Source organism: Sminthopsis crassicaudata, chromosome X (assembly GCF_048593235.1).
Source record: "Sminthopsis crassicaudata isolate SCR6 chromosome X, ASM4859323v1, whole genome shotgun sequence".
Classification (NCBI taxonomy): domain Eukaryota; kingdom Metazoa; phylum Chordata; class Mammalia; order Dasyuromorphia; family Dasyuridae; genus Sminthopsis; species Sminthopsis crassicaudata.
Genome location: NC_133623.1, coordinates 80,202,012 through 80,214,534, shown reverse-complemented (window position 1 = coordinate 80,214,534; position 12,523 = coordinate 80,202,012). Strand labels below are relative to the sequence as shown.

General features: G+C 40.1%; 1 protein-coding gene across 2 annotated transcripts in view; it reads left to right on the top strand.

Annotated features, from left to right (window-relative positions):
- The window catches only part of TMLHE (trimethyllysine hydroxylase, epsilon), a 106,465-nt gene that overhangs the window by 58,188 nt on the left and 35,754 nt on the right, over positions 1 to 12,523 (top strand). For both annotated transcript variants that reach the window (XM_074278608.1, XM_074278609.1), the window contains exon 3: positions 383 to 559. In XM_074278608.1, the coding sequence (XP_074134709.1) occupies positions 383 to 559 (177 nt within the window). The remainder of the gene's footprint in view (positions 1 to 382; positions 560 to 12,523) is intronic.

Here is a 12,523-nt window from a genome sequence, read left to right as displayed (position 1 = left end):
GATTGACTTGAATTGAGGGTTATATATTCTGGTACTTCAAAGACATGGTAAATGATAAAGAGTGGAGAGGACAAGAAAGAACCTGAAGAAGTAGCTAGATAGTGCAGTGGTTAGAACACCAGCCCTACTGAAAAAAAGCTATAGGTACTAAAGCCACATCGGACAGGGCCCCAGACTTTTGGGAGGTAATGCTCCCCTCAATTTTTCTCCTGCCTGCAAGCCAGCTTGCAAAGACAGGACTCTTGGAGCATCCATAAATGTGCTTCAAGATCTTCACCTTAATGTTCTCTCGTTGGGTTTGTAGATTATTTTCTGAATCTCTGAATTTTCAATTTTGCCAAACAAATGTCTCTATTGTCAATATCCTCTGTCTTTTCCCCAGAACTATGCTACGCCGGCACGGTGATGAGATTTGATTATGTTTGGCTCAGAGACCACTGCCGCTCAGCATCTTGCTATAACTCCAAGACCAATCAACGCAGCTTGGACACTGCTAGTGTGGACTTGGGCATCAAGCCTCAGTCTATACGTTTGGATGAGACCATGCTCTTTCTCACATGTAAGTAAACTCAGGATTAATAAATGTAGCCAAGAAGCATTTAACAACAACAATTAGAGAATTGGAAAGATCTCAGTGGCCGTCAAATCCAGTTCCCACTATAACAGACCCAACAAGTGGTCCTTCAAAGGCCACTTGAAGATCTCCCAGGAATGGGGATCCCACTACCTCTCAAAACAACATTGCCACTTTTGTTAAAAAGTTTATCCTCGTATCTGTCCTAAATTAGTTTCTTTGCAACTCCTACTTATTACTCCGGGTTATGCCCTTCTCATTAGACAAAACAGGTCTAATCCCTGCTCCATGTGATCCCAGTGAGCACACCCTTCTTCAAGTTCAACTTGCCTAAGTTCTTCAGTAGATCTTCCTATGACATGGAATCAAGTCCATTCACTGTCTTAGTTGTGCATGTCTGCAGTGGGGAGAGATTTGAGGCAGGCAGATTTACCCAAAGGCTATTGCAATAGTTCAGCCATGAGGTGGGGGCAGTGCCGGAGAAGAAGAGGCACATTGGAGGGATGCTATAAAGGTGGAATTGACAGGCCATGGCAACAGCCTGGATCTGGGGAGTGAGAGAGTTCAGGGTCCAGGATGAGACCTCAGTAGCCAATCTAAGGGACTAGGAGGATGATGCTGCCCTCTGCAGTAACAGAAAAGATAGGGCTTAAGGGGAAAGATAATGAGTTGTTTTGGACAAAGTAAAGAGTTCCAGATGTCTCCTGGACAACCAGTTTGATATGGTTGAAAGATGCAAGATTGGAGATCAGGAGACAAGTTCCATTGTCTTCATAAGAATAAGTAATTAATCAAAAGTTTTGGGAAGAGCAGATAAATGATCTTTACAATATACTCCTTCTCTTCTAGCCAAGTGACCTGTTCCGAAAAGGAAATGACGTTAGTCTGTTCTCCTGACTTCCTTTTCTAGGTGTTGGCCAACCATCTCTTGAATGATCTATTATAGAATTGTCACTGAAATCAAAGTCAAGCTCAGTAGACTATAGTTCTCTCCCCTCTTTTGAAAACTGAACGTTTGGCCTTCTCTAATCTTGTGGTGCCATGCCTTTGCGATTATAAAGCCAGCTCTTCCAGTGTCAGACCAATGTAATTCATCTGGGCCAAGTGAGTGGGTAAATCACTGGAGTACTAGGTGCTTTCTTAGTATCTCCTTACTTCTCTTGCTCTCTTTCAGCTGCCTTTGTCCTATTATTCTCCTTGCCAGAGCAAGTAGAATTTGACAGCTTTGTCTTCTCTTTGGTGGTAGTTCTCCAAGCCAATTTTCTGGCCTTGCTTGAGTCTTCTTTTTTTATTCTGTACTCATAGCCTGAAAAATCTTTTGTTACATACTTTTTGTTGTTCTTAGTTTCCCTTGCTGGACTCAGTTCCTTCTGAGCATTAGCACTACTGCCTTTATTTTTTTTTCCTTTACGTCATACTCTTGCAGTGGAAAGAATTTGGAGTTAGAGGTTCTTAGTTCAAATCTCAGCTTTGTCATTTAATATCTGGTGACCCTGATCATGTCACTTAGCTTCTCTGTGCCTCTGTTTACTCCTCTGTAAAATGAGGGGCTTCAGATATATGACCTCTAACATCTCTTGGAGCTCTAAACCTGTGATTCTTAGAACTGATTAATTACTGTTAGATGGGCTCTCCTTACTAGAGTTCTGTTGGCACCATGGATAGCTCCTAACTCTGCCTCTGGCCCTCACTCCATAGGGATTCTCCTTGTTGCACCTGCCTAAGCTATAAACCCAGAAGGTGATCCTACCCAGAGAGCTGAGTTGAATCCATAGGAATTCTTGCTGTGGAGGAAACCCCTGCAGGGCAAATGGGGACAGGGATTGGAAACTGGCACCAGAAGTACTCTATAAAATTTGGCCAATTTAGTTCAAGCTGTTCATAGCCACTCATCCATAGGAGTTCTCCACAAGCCATTCCAGGATGAATAAAAATGAATGGTTGGTCACCCAGTTGCCTAGACAGGTCACATGCTGGAATAATAAGAAGGCAGCCAACTACTTAGCACAGCTTTTTTTCTGCAGGGAATCAAGCCTCATTAAGCCATCCTCTGCCTCACTTAACAGTAAGATCCACATATATCCATTGAGAATATCCTATCCCTGGCTACAAAAGAGCCCATAAAGTTTGGTCCTGTTTTATCAGGAGTTGACATCAGCCAGGAATGCCTCTCCCATCCCAAGCTATGGGAATGCCTTATCAAGATGCTGTCTCCACTGACTATGTCATCTCTCTAGAGACCTACTCCAAAATTGCTCTTGCCTCTATTTCAGTCTTCCAGTTCATGAGGTAACACCCCCCCCACAAACTCTGTCAGCGAGGTGGGACAGCTCAATTTCCCGGGACTTGATTGACGCCATCTGGAGCTCTACGCTCAAGCCAAGCACTGCTCATTGAGACGTCATGGCACAGCTCTGGCGAAATAAAAGTTTTTGTCATCTCTCTCTCTCTCTCTTAGGGACGCCTAAAGGGAATGAAAGCTATAGAGTTGGGGTCCAGTTACTGCCTCTCAATAAACTCCACTGAACAGATTATCTAACCTTATCTCCACCCACCTTGACAGGGCTTCTACACCCAGCAAAACTAACTCCTTTGAAGCCAAAAGGTTGGGAAAGAGCAATATTCAAACTTAGCCTGGGTTTCTGTGAATGCCATCCATACTTTGGCAGGATTTATTTCTAAAGGTTTAACTGCTAACTTCTTGAATTCTCTTATGTAGAATTAGACATTCTGTATATGATTATATTTGCATTGGATATTTTAAAACAAACTGATTTGTATGAATAATTTGTATGAATATCATCTACTTGGATATAAACCTAACCCTAAATGCACCTTGCAAAGAAGCCTATGTTTATACTGTGAATTATCTGAAGCAAAACTTCCTGGCCAAGGGACTGGAAACCAAATGATGCAAGATGGATGGGTAGAAAAAGAGAAAGGGATGGTGAAGAGAGAAAAGACTTCATGATGAGGGGCCCTGCATAGACCACTGTTCCCACACCTCCAATATCCCAGGCCCAGCTGCTGCCTTCTGGGCCATTGACTCAAGTTCCAAATGGGAACAAAATCCCACTTGTAGGCTGTAATGTGCCGTTGTCTCCAGAAACTGCCGATCTCTCTCTGGGAGGAGATCTGCTATCATTAACTGCCGTCAATTCTGACCTCATGTTGAGACTCTTTCTCTCCCTCCAGAGAGCCGCTCCAACTCTGACCTAAAGCGGAGACTCTTCTCTATCTCTCAAGTGCCGCCCTCTTTTATCCTCCCAGAGAATGGGCATGGGATAACACAAGGGCTTCTGGGAAAAATTACTTCAACCAATGAACTTGCTCTTCCTAAGCATGTAAGCTCCTCCCCAGGAGTTCACAGAAGTAAAACTCCCAGGAAAGACCGGAACTAGAGAATTGTTAAGTACCGACTTAACACTTAGTAAGAACCTAATATCTCATTGTCTCATTAGCACTTAGTAAGAACCTTAACAGTAGGCCATAAAACCCTCAGTGAAAAGCAGTTTACACCACAATTACACAGAAATGATATTCCACAATGATTCAGAATCATTTAAGGTAGGTACATCTCCCTCCTCATTTGCCACTGTGGCAAACTCTCATTCAAAAAGGTACATGGATTTGTACAGCAATGGAGACCTATCAAGTTGGATATGTCTGGAAGCTGCATCAACACTTGAGCCTTAAATGCCTTAGCTTATTAAGTCTCAAGGACACTTTCATTGCTTTCTTATGCGATTTTTAATCTAAAGACCTTCCAGTCTTTTTAGGCTATTAATTAATTAAAAAAAAAAAAAAAAACAACAGTTGCTGGGTGCTTATTTACTATGTGTCAACCACTATTCTAAGCACTAGGGAAACAAATACAAAACCAAAACCAGTTGCTACTCTTAAGAGACACTTTTTTTAATTAATTTTTTTCAGTCAACAAAAATTCACTTTCCTTGTCTTTCCCTCTTATTCCCCTTCCCCAGTGAGAAAGAAGAAACATATAGGGTCAAGCAAAACCAATTACCATGTAACCATGTCACCAAAAATACGTCTCAGTCCACTGCCTCTCTGTCAGGAGGAGCTAGTGTGTTTTATCATAAGTCCTCTGGACCTGGAGTTTTCCAAGTAAACCATAATATTATCGTCAAAGAGGGTTAGTTTTATCTCCAATTATTTATCTATTTTTATTCCTTTATCTCTTGTCTTATTGGGCATCCTTACTTCACTCCTGTCTTTACTGGAAAAGGTTTTAATTAATTTTTTTCAGTAAGCATTTATTAAGTGCCTACCATGTGCCAGGCATTGTGCCAAGCATTAGGGATATAAATAAGAAAAAGAAGGATAGTACCTACCCTCAAAGAACCTTACAATCTAAGGGGGAGAGAAAACAACACATAAAAGGAAACTAGAAGGAGGGGAGAATCTAGAGCTATCCAGCATGGGGGGATGGAATCTTATTCTCTGGAATTGAAACCAGGCAGAGCTGCAGATGGAAAGTGGGTTTTGATGTAGTTCTGTGAAATGTCCTTGGGTTTGCTAGTGTGACCATGTTGCTAATAGTTTGGCAGGGGGAGAAAGGGTGCTAAGTGAGTTCAGGATCAGTGAGTGTCAGTTCTAGTATTTGTTTTTGCTCTTTTCCAACCTTTTGGATTCTTGGTGTCCTAGATTATGGAAATAACCAAGGTTGCTTTATCATTTGTGTACAACTTTTGTTTTGGAGAGATTTGAGAAGTGGAAATTGTAGAAAATGTGTAATCTACCATTTTATTAGTCACATGATTTGAAAGCCCAGATCAACAGAAGTGGAAAAAAGCTTCTCAAATAATTCTGTCATTGAAAAGGAAAATGGACAAGCTATACATGACTCCCAAAGAAAAATAAAAAAAAATCTTAGACTAGATGGATTTACAAGCAAATTCTACCAAACTTTTAAAGAATAATCAATTTCAGTGCTACATAAACTACTATTTGAAAAAAACATAAAAAGAAATCTTGTCAAGTTCCTTCTATGACACAAAGTCTTCATATCTAAAAGAGGGAGAGTTAAAATAGAGAAAGAAATTAAAGCCAATATCTCTAATGAATATTAATACACATCTTAAAAATAAAACATCATTAAGGGTAATATAGCAATATGTCACAGATTACATACTATGACTAAGATGAATTTTTTTAAAAGGCAGGGCTAGTTCAATATTAGGAAAACTATAAACATAACTGAACATATTAATAATCAAAACAACAAAAATAATATAACTAAATCACTAAATGCAAAAAAAAGCTTTGGACAAGACAGGACACCCATTCCTGTTAACACAAGAAAACAGAAATTAGCAGAGCTTTCCTTAAAATGATAAGTAGTATCTATCTAACATGAAGAGTCAGCATCTTTTGGCACTGAGATAAGATCATTGCCTTTCCAGTAAGATTATGCCTGGGTTAAGGAAATACATCTAGTGTCATCATTGCTAGTCAGTATTGCACTAGAAATGTTAGTTAGAGCAATTAAGACCAAAAGAAGAAATTGGAGGAATATAGGTGAAGAAGAAACAAAATTATCATTGTTGCAGATGTAAACGATGTTACTCAGAGAACCCTAGAGAGTCAAGTGAAACAGCTAGCTGAAATATTTAATTTCTTCAGCAAAGTTGCAGAATATAAAAGAAACATACAGATCATCTGCATGTTTGTATATTATTAACAAAATCCAGCAGGAAGAGATAGATAGAGGAATTACATTTAAAATAACTAGAAAATGTATAAGGTAATTGCTTAGCACAGTGCCTGGCATATGATAGGCACTTAATAAGTGCTTACTGAATTGAAATAAATTAAAACCTTTCCCAATAAATACAGAAGTAAAGTGAGGATGCCCAATAACCTTCTGAAACACACAGGAACTACATGAACACAATTATAAAACATTCTTTACAAAAATAAAGGAAGATCTGAACAATTGGAGAAATATGCATTGCTCATAGGTAGGCCAAACCATTGTAATCAAAATTACAATACTCCCTAAGTCAATTAATTTATTCAGTGCCATTCCGATCAAACTACCAATCTAGTTTGTAGAACTAAGAAAAGTGATAATAAAATTTGGTAAGAAGAATAAACTATTAAGTATATCAAATGAATTTAAGAAAGTGATAAGGAGGGTGGCCTACCAGATCCAGGTTGGACTACAAACCCTGGATCATCAAAAATAATTAATTAGTCTTGGATAAGAAATAAAAATATTGACAAGTGGAACAGATTAGGGACACAACAAGGAGGAGCAAAGATCTGTGAACTGAGGAAGAGGTCTTGATAGAAGGAAGAGATATCATGGGTGATAAAATGGACAATTTTCATTACAAACCACTTAATGTTTTTTGGCCAAAATAGAAGAAAACTGGAGAAGCTTTGTAGCAAAAGTCTCCGATTAAAAAAAAAAAACAACTCTAAGATATATGGTGAACTAATTTATATTTATAAGAATGAGAGTCATTCCTCAATTGGTAAATGTTATGGATAGGCATGTGAATAGGCAATTTTGAGAGGAAGAAATCTAGACTAGAAATAATCATATTGAAAATGCTCTAAATCATTACTATTTAGAGAAAAGCAAATTAAAACAACTGATGTACCACTTTACGCCTCTCAAATTGGCAAAGTTGACAAAAAAGGAAAATGACAAATGCTGAAGGGACTGTGGGACTTAATGGTCTGTCATTGGAGCTGTGATCTGGTCTAGTTATTCTAGAAAATGATTTGGAACTATGCATCAGAAGTTATGAACCTTTTACCCAGTGATACCACTAATAGGACTATACTCAAAAAAGATGAAAGAAGAGCTCAGATAGTTGAAAAATGAGGGGCTGCCCATCAAACGGGGAATTGGTGAATGTGTTATAGCATATGAATATGATGGAATACCACTATGCTACAAGGTTTCAAACACACCTGAGAAGACTCATACACATTTTTGCAAAGTGAAATGAGCAGAACCAATAGAACACTTAATATTGTAACAGCAATATTATAAACTTTGACAGATTTAGAACTCTGATCAACACAAAGAACAGGCACAATTCCAGAGAACTCATGAAACACGCTACCCACCTGCACATAGAGAAGTAATGGACTCAGAGGGAAGACTGAGGCCTATTTGTGAAGCTGAGAGATATGGATAATGCAGGAATTTGTTCTGCTTGACAATTCATATTTGTAACAGATTTCATTTTTCTTGCTTTCTCAGTGAGGGTCAGGAAGAGGTGAGAGGGAAAGAATTCAGAGCAGAAAATAAATTAAAATGGAATTTTAAAAATGATTTCAAGGGGACACTGTGAGTGAGGGTAAGATTTGCCTATATGATATTAACTCAATAAACACTTTTAAGTTTCTAAGAAAAAAGTATATGTGGAAGGGATTGCTTTGGCAAGGAGGAGGGCCTTTGTCTGGGTGATATGTGAAGAGAAGAGGGAGCTCTCAGTGAATAGACTCCTTTTTTTTTTTTTGGTGATGTCCTCATCCGAATAGGTCATAGAAGAGTACTGTAATGGGTCTGAGAAGACTAACGAGGTATAGAATAGCCTCTGGAGAGTAAGACAGCACAACAATTAGGGAGGAATACAAGGGTCCCCTTGCTGCAGTTTAGATAAACAATATACATTTGTAGCAGACCCAGTCTGTACTGTATATCATAATCTGTTTCTAGGTTCCCTGAAGATTGGTGTGAATTCAGCTTTAACTTTGTATCCTCACCATCCAGTATAGTCTTTCCCACATAATAGGCATATAATAAGTGTTTATTGAATGATGGACTAAATCTGTTTGAGACCCTTAGCTGAATCAGAACTGGGCCCAAGCTCCAGAAAGCCATTCTTGGTATCCTCTATCCTGACAACTCCCTTGTTTGGCTTTCACTTATGCTCTTGCAGCTGTGGAACATCTGGCTGCCTTTGTATTCTGTTTTGCAAGCAGCAGGAAACTCAGATTAAGATCGATCTCTGTGTCCTGGTAGCTCACTTGTGCCTAAGTAACAATTTGCTAGTAATTGTTCTCCAAGATGTTTAAATTACTTTTTTCCCACCCCGTTTCCCTCCTTTGGACTGGTCTTCGTCAAGTTCCCTGGAAACTCATTATCTTTTGAGGTTGCATTAGCATTGCTCCTCATAGCTCATCAGTTCCTTTGGTATCCTCTGCCCCAGAGCAAAGGACTCCTCCCAAAGCCTGCCTTGAAAGAGGGCTCCCAGATCAGGCATCTCTTCATGTCCCCCAGTTTGTGCTCAGTGAGCACTCTGTCATGTCCCTGCACTGGACTACTACCTTCCTTTCCTTTTACTTTTCAGCTGCATTTAGTGTATTGTCTTATTATACGATGACTCCTTTGAGGGCAGACAATGCCTTTTGCCTTTCTTTGTATCTGCAGCACTTAGTACGGTGTCTGCTACATAGTAGGTGCTTAATAAATGCTTTTTGATTGACAACATAGTTTTAGGATTTCCACCAGTTCCGTTCAGCAGTATGCAGTCACAGTGAAGTATTTGGCTGGTGGGAGTAATCCAGGTTTGGGTTTGGGCAATATTAGGGTTGTGATAAATTTAGGGTTGTGATAAAAACATCTGTCTAAAGGATTCAAAAACAGATTTGAACTGGTACACCAAAGGGTTGGCATAGGGAAGGGAGGGGAAGAGAGCCAGTGCAGGTGTGATGACCTCTGAAATAACTGAAGGGCGGGAAGATCAGAGATCATGATGAGGATGAAGAGGTTACAAGAGGAATGGAAAAATGAAATGATAGAAGGATAAATCAAATAGAAGAATTTCATAATGCATGAAATCAGAATAAAAATAATGAGCATGTGTGCACAGATGGACTAGCTGGCCTGGCTCACCCTGGGGCAAGCATTGTCATCTACCCTTCCAAAGCCCAGGTTGTGTTCCTATCTGGACCTCTCTAACCTGGCTCCCTAGCCTGGGTGGCCAAGCCAAGCTAAGCGGATGGATAGCCGAGAGAGGTAAAGAGTTTGGTGGTGAACACGTGGATCTTCAGACCAGGTGTTCACTAGGGAGTTAACAGGTCAGGGCATTAAGTCAGGGCATTATGTGAGTAGGTATAATAAAGGCTTTTAAGATTACATGTGGCTGTTCTCGAGCGCGCTATCGGTCATTAAACTACTATTCAAGAGATTGTGGCCAGAGACCTTTGAAGGCCTCAGAGGAGGCGAGCCGGGTAGAGTTGACACTGCAAAGGTCAGTGGTCAAGGGTACTCTGTTGGGCCTAGTTCAGACTGATAATAGTAACTGCAAGGAGGGCATGTTGCAAATGGACACTAAGACACTGCAAATCTAGTCTCCTTATTCATTCAGGAACAGAAAAATGTGTAGTTTGGTTTGCTCATAAAATGATAATATTTAGTATAGTAAATTTCAAAATGTGCTTTATCCAGGAAGTGATTAAAATGTTGTTATTTGAATTTCATAGAATTATAGAAGCAGAATCTTCTAAACCTAACCCTCCCTTCTATCCCCCAAAGTTCTCTGCTTGAAGTGTTCCAGTGATCCTAGGCTATTTCCCAGTGAAGGCAGATCTTTTCAAATCCGAAAACTCTGGTTTATAAAGATTTTCTTTAGATTGAGTCAAAATATGCCTCCATGACTTCCATCTAGCTGTTGCTTCTAGTTTTGTCCTTTGGTGCTTGTGGGCCCCCAACCTCTAGGAGGATGAAGTCACCATGTTCTAGTGATTAAGGACCATGATTTGACCTTAAAGGAGAGACGATGAACAGATTGGAGGGAGTGGAAGGAAAGGTCCAAGCCATGATATGAAAAGATAACCAGAATAGCACGACCAGCTAAAGGTTTTGCTGAGGTCTTTGCTTCAAAAGCCTCAGGCGGGGGTCCCAGAATGGCAAATGGGAAGGGCAGCACCCTGTTGGTTAGCTTGTTATGCAGAAAGAACAGCACAGAGTATGGCAAGGGCTCAGTTGTGTCCTGTTGCCTCCCACATATACAGTATCTTTTTATGGGAATGCTGTGCTATTTCATCTTGTTCATGGGGAAAATCTGGAGAGCTTGGAACTTTTCTGACCTACTCTGCCGTCTTCTCTGAATCTGTTCACCTTTTCTCTTTTTAAATCTGCACAAATCCTCCTTTATATATGTTATACAGTTTGACCAGGGATTGAAATCAAGCTCAATGGTCCATAGTTTGAAGAATTTTCCTTCTTGCCTTTTTCTGGAAAATCTGGAGATATTTGCTTGTCTCTAGTGCTATGACTACTATTAACCATAGTCTTTTAGCAATCAGTGCCAGTGACTCAGCAGTCATACCCCCTCATTCTTAGGACTTAGATCAGCCAGGCCTGATGACTTGAACTTGTTGAAGGCTGCTGGAGCATGTCTTACCACCCCCTTCCTTACCTGGGCTTTCAGGTTTCTCTTAAGCACTTTGGTTTAATCCTTTACAGATTAAAGAGAATTTATTTTTCAGTGTCTATCCCTTCACCATGTGACCTTGGGCTTCATTTCTCTGGGTCTCAATTTCCCCACCCCCCTAACAGAGGAGGGAATTTGAACTCTCTGGCCCCTGAGGGCCTTTCTAGCTCAAATCTATTATCGCAGGTAAAACCCAGAGGATATTAGACACTAACAATGTTATTGTACAAAAAAGTAAATTATCACATTTCCTGGACATAGTGTCATCCACTAAGTTAAGCAAACAAAGAAAGTACTTGTTCTCAGATTATCAGCCATCGGAATGGGAGGGGGAGTGGGAGGGAGGTTGGGGAAAACTAACTCAACCATAGCATTCTGATATTTCTTCTAGTAAAACAGTAAACCCAAGATCATAATACGTTTAGATTTTTTTCTAACATATTGGCCAACCGACTATAAACAAAAGATGTGGGGGCACACATGTCCCTAGGCTAAACATTAAAATGACCTAGAGTACATGGTATGCTTTTCCCAGAAGCTCACAGTTCATTCTCCTATACTATATATCCTGGTTCATAAATGGAATCCCCAAGCTAGAAAAATGAGTTAATTAGCTAGCTATTTCACAGGAGTTTCAGTGTTTCATGCATGAGCTGTGTACAAATCAGTCTTTCACTCACTTCTTTGCATATCAGAAGCCATTGCCTCTCACTGACACAGGGTCATTGGGGCCCTTGTTTGGCACATCTTGGGTAGGGGAGCCTTTGGGTGTTGTCCCTCTCCTAGTTATGGGTAACTGTGCGGCTCTATCCAGTTCCCAAATGGCCTTTCCTGGTGAAGACTGTTGTTCGGTAGATGAACTCCCTAGTTGAGTTTCTACCGAGTTCTGTCACATTCTTTATACAGGACAGATCCTTGTCATATAGGATGATACAGGTCACATTCAACATGCTGAGCTGGAGATACCATAAGAACAAAACTGGAGGTCCTACTATGCATGTGTGTGAAGTGATGGAGTGAAGATGTTCATCATGGAAATTTAAGAGGCTGAACTGGGAGGGCAGATTTCCTGAGGGGACATAAAGAAATAAATAAAGATAATGCACGAGACAGAGAGTAAGATTGTAAGCCAAGACCTGAATTTCTTGAGAAAGAAGAGAGTAGTTTTTTGTTTGTTTGTTTTGTTTTTGTTTTTTGTTTTGTTTTTAAGATAGATCATCCATTTGTTTAAACATTTATTGAGTGCCTACTGTGTGCCCTGTTTTGGGCCATGAGGAAACAGATAAATAAGGCATGGTCTCTCCCTTCAAGTTCCTCCCAATATACACTGGCAGATGATACATGACTATGAGGACCTGCATAATAAAGGGCAATAAAATTAGAGAATATAAACCTCTAAGGAAAAGAGCTTGCTGGGTAGTGATGGCAGGTAGGCGGCTCAGGAAGTAGCTATGGAGACCCAGCAGCATACCTACTCCCCTGGGCCCAGTGTGTGTGTCAGAGGATGAGCAGAAACATGAGAGAAGCT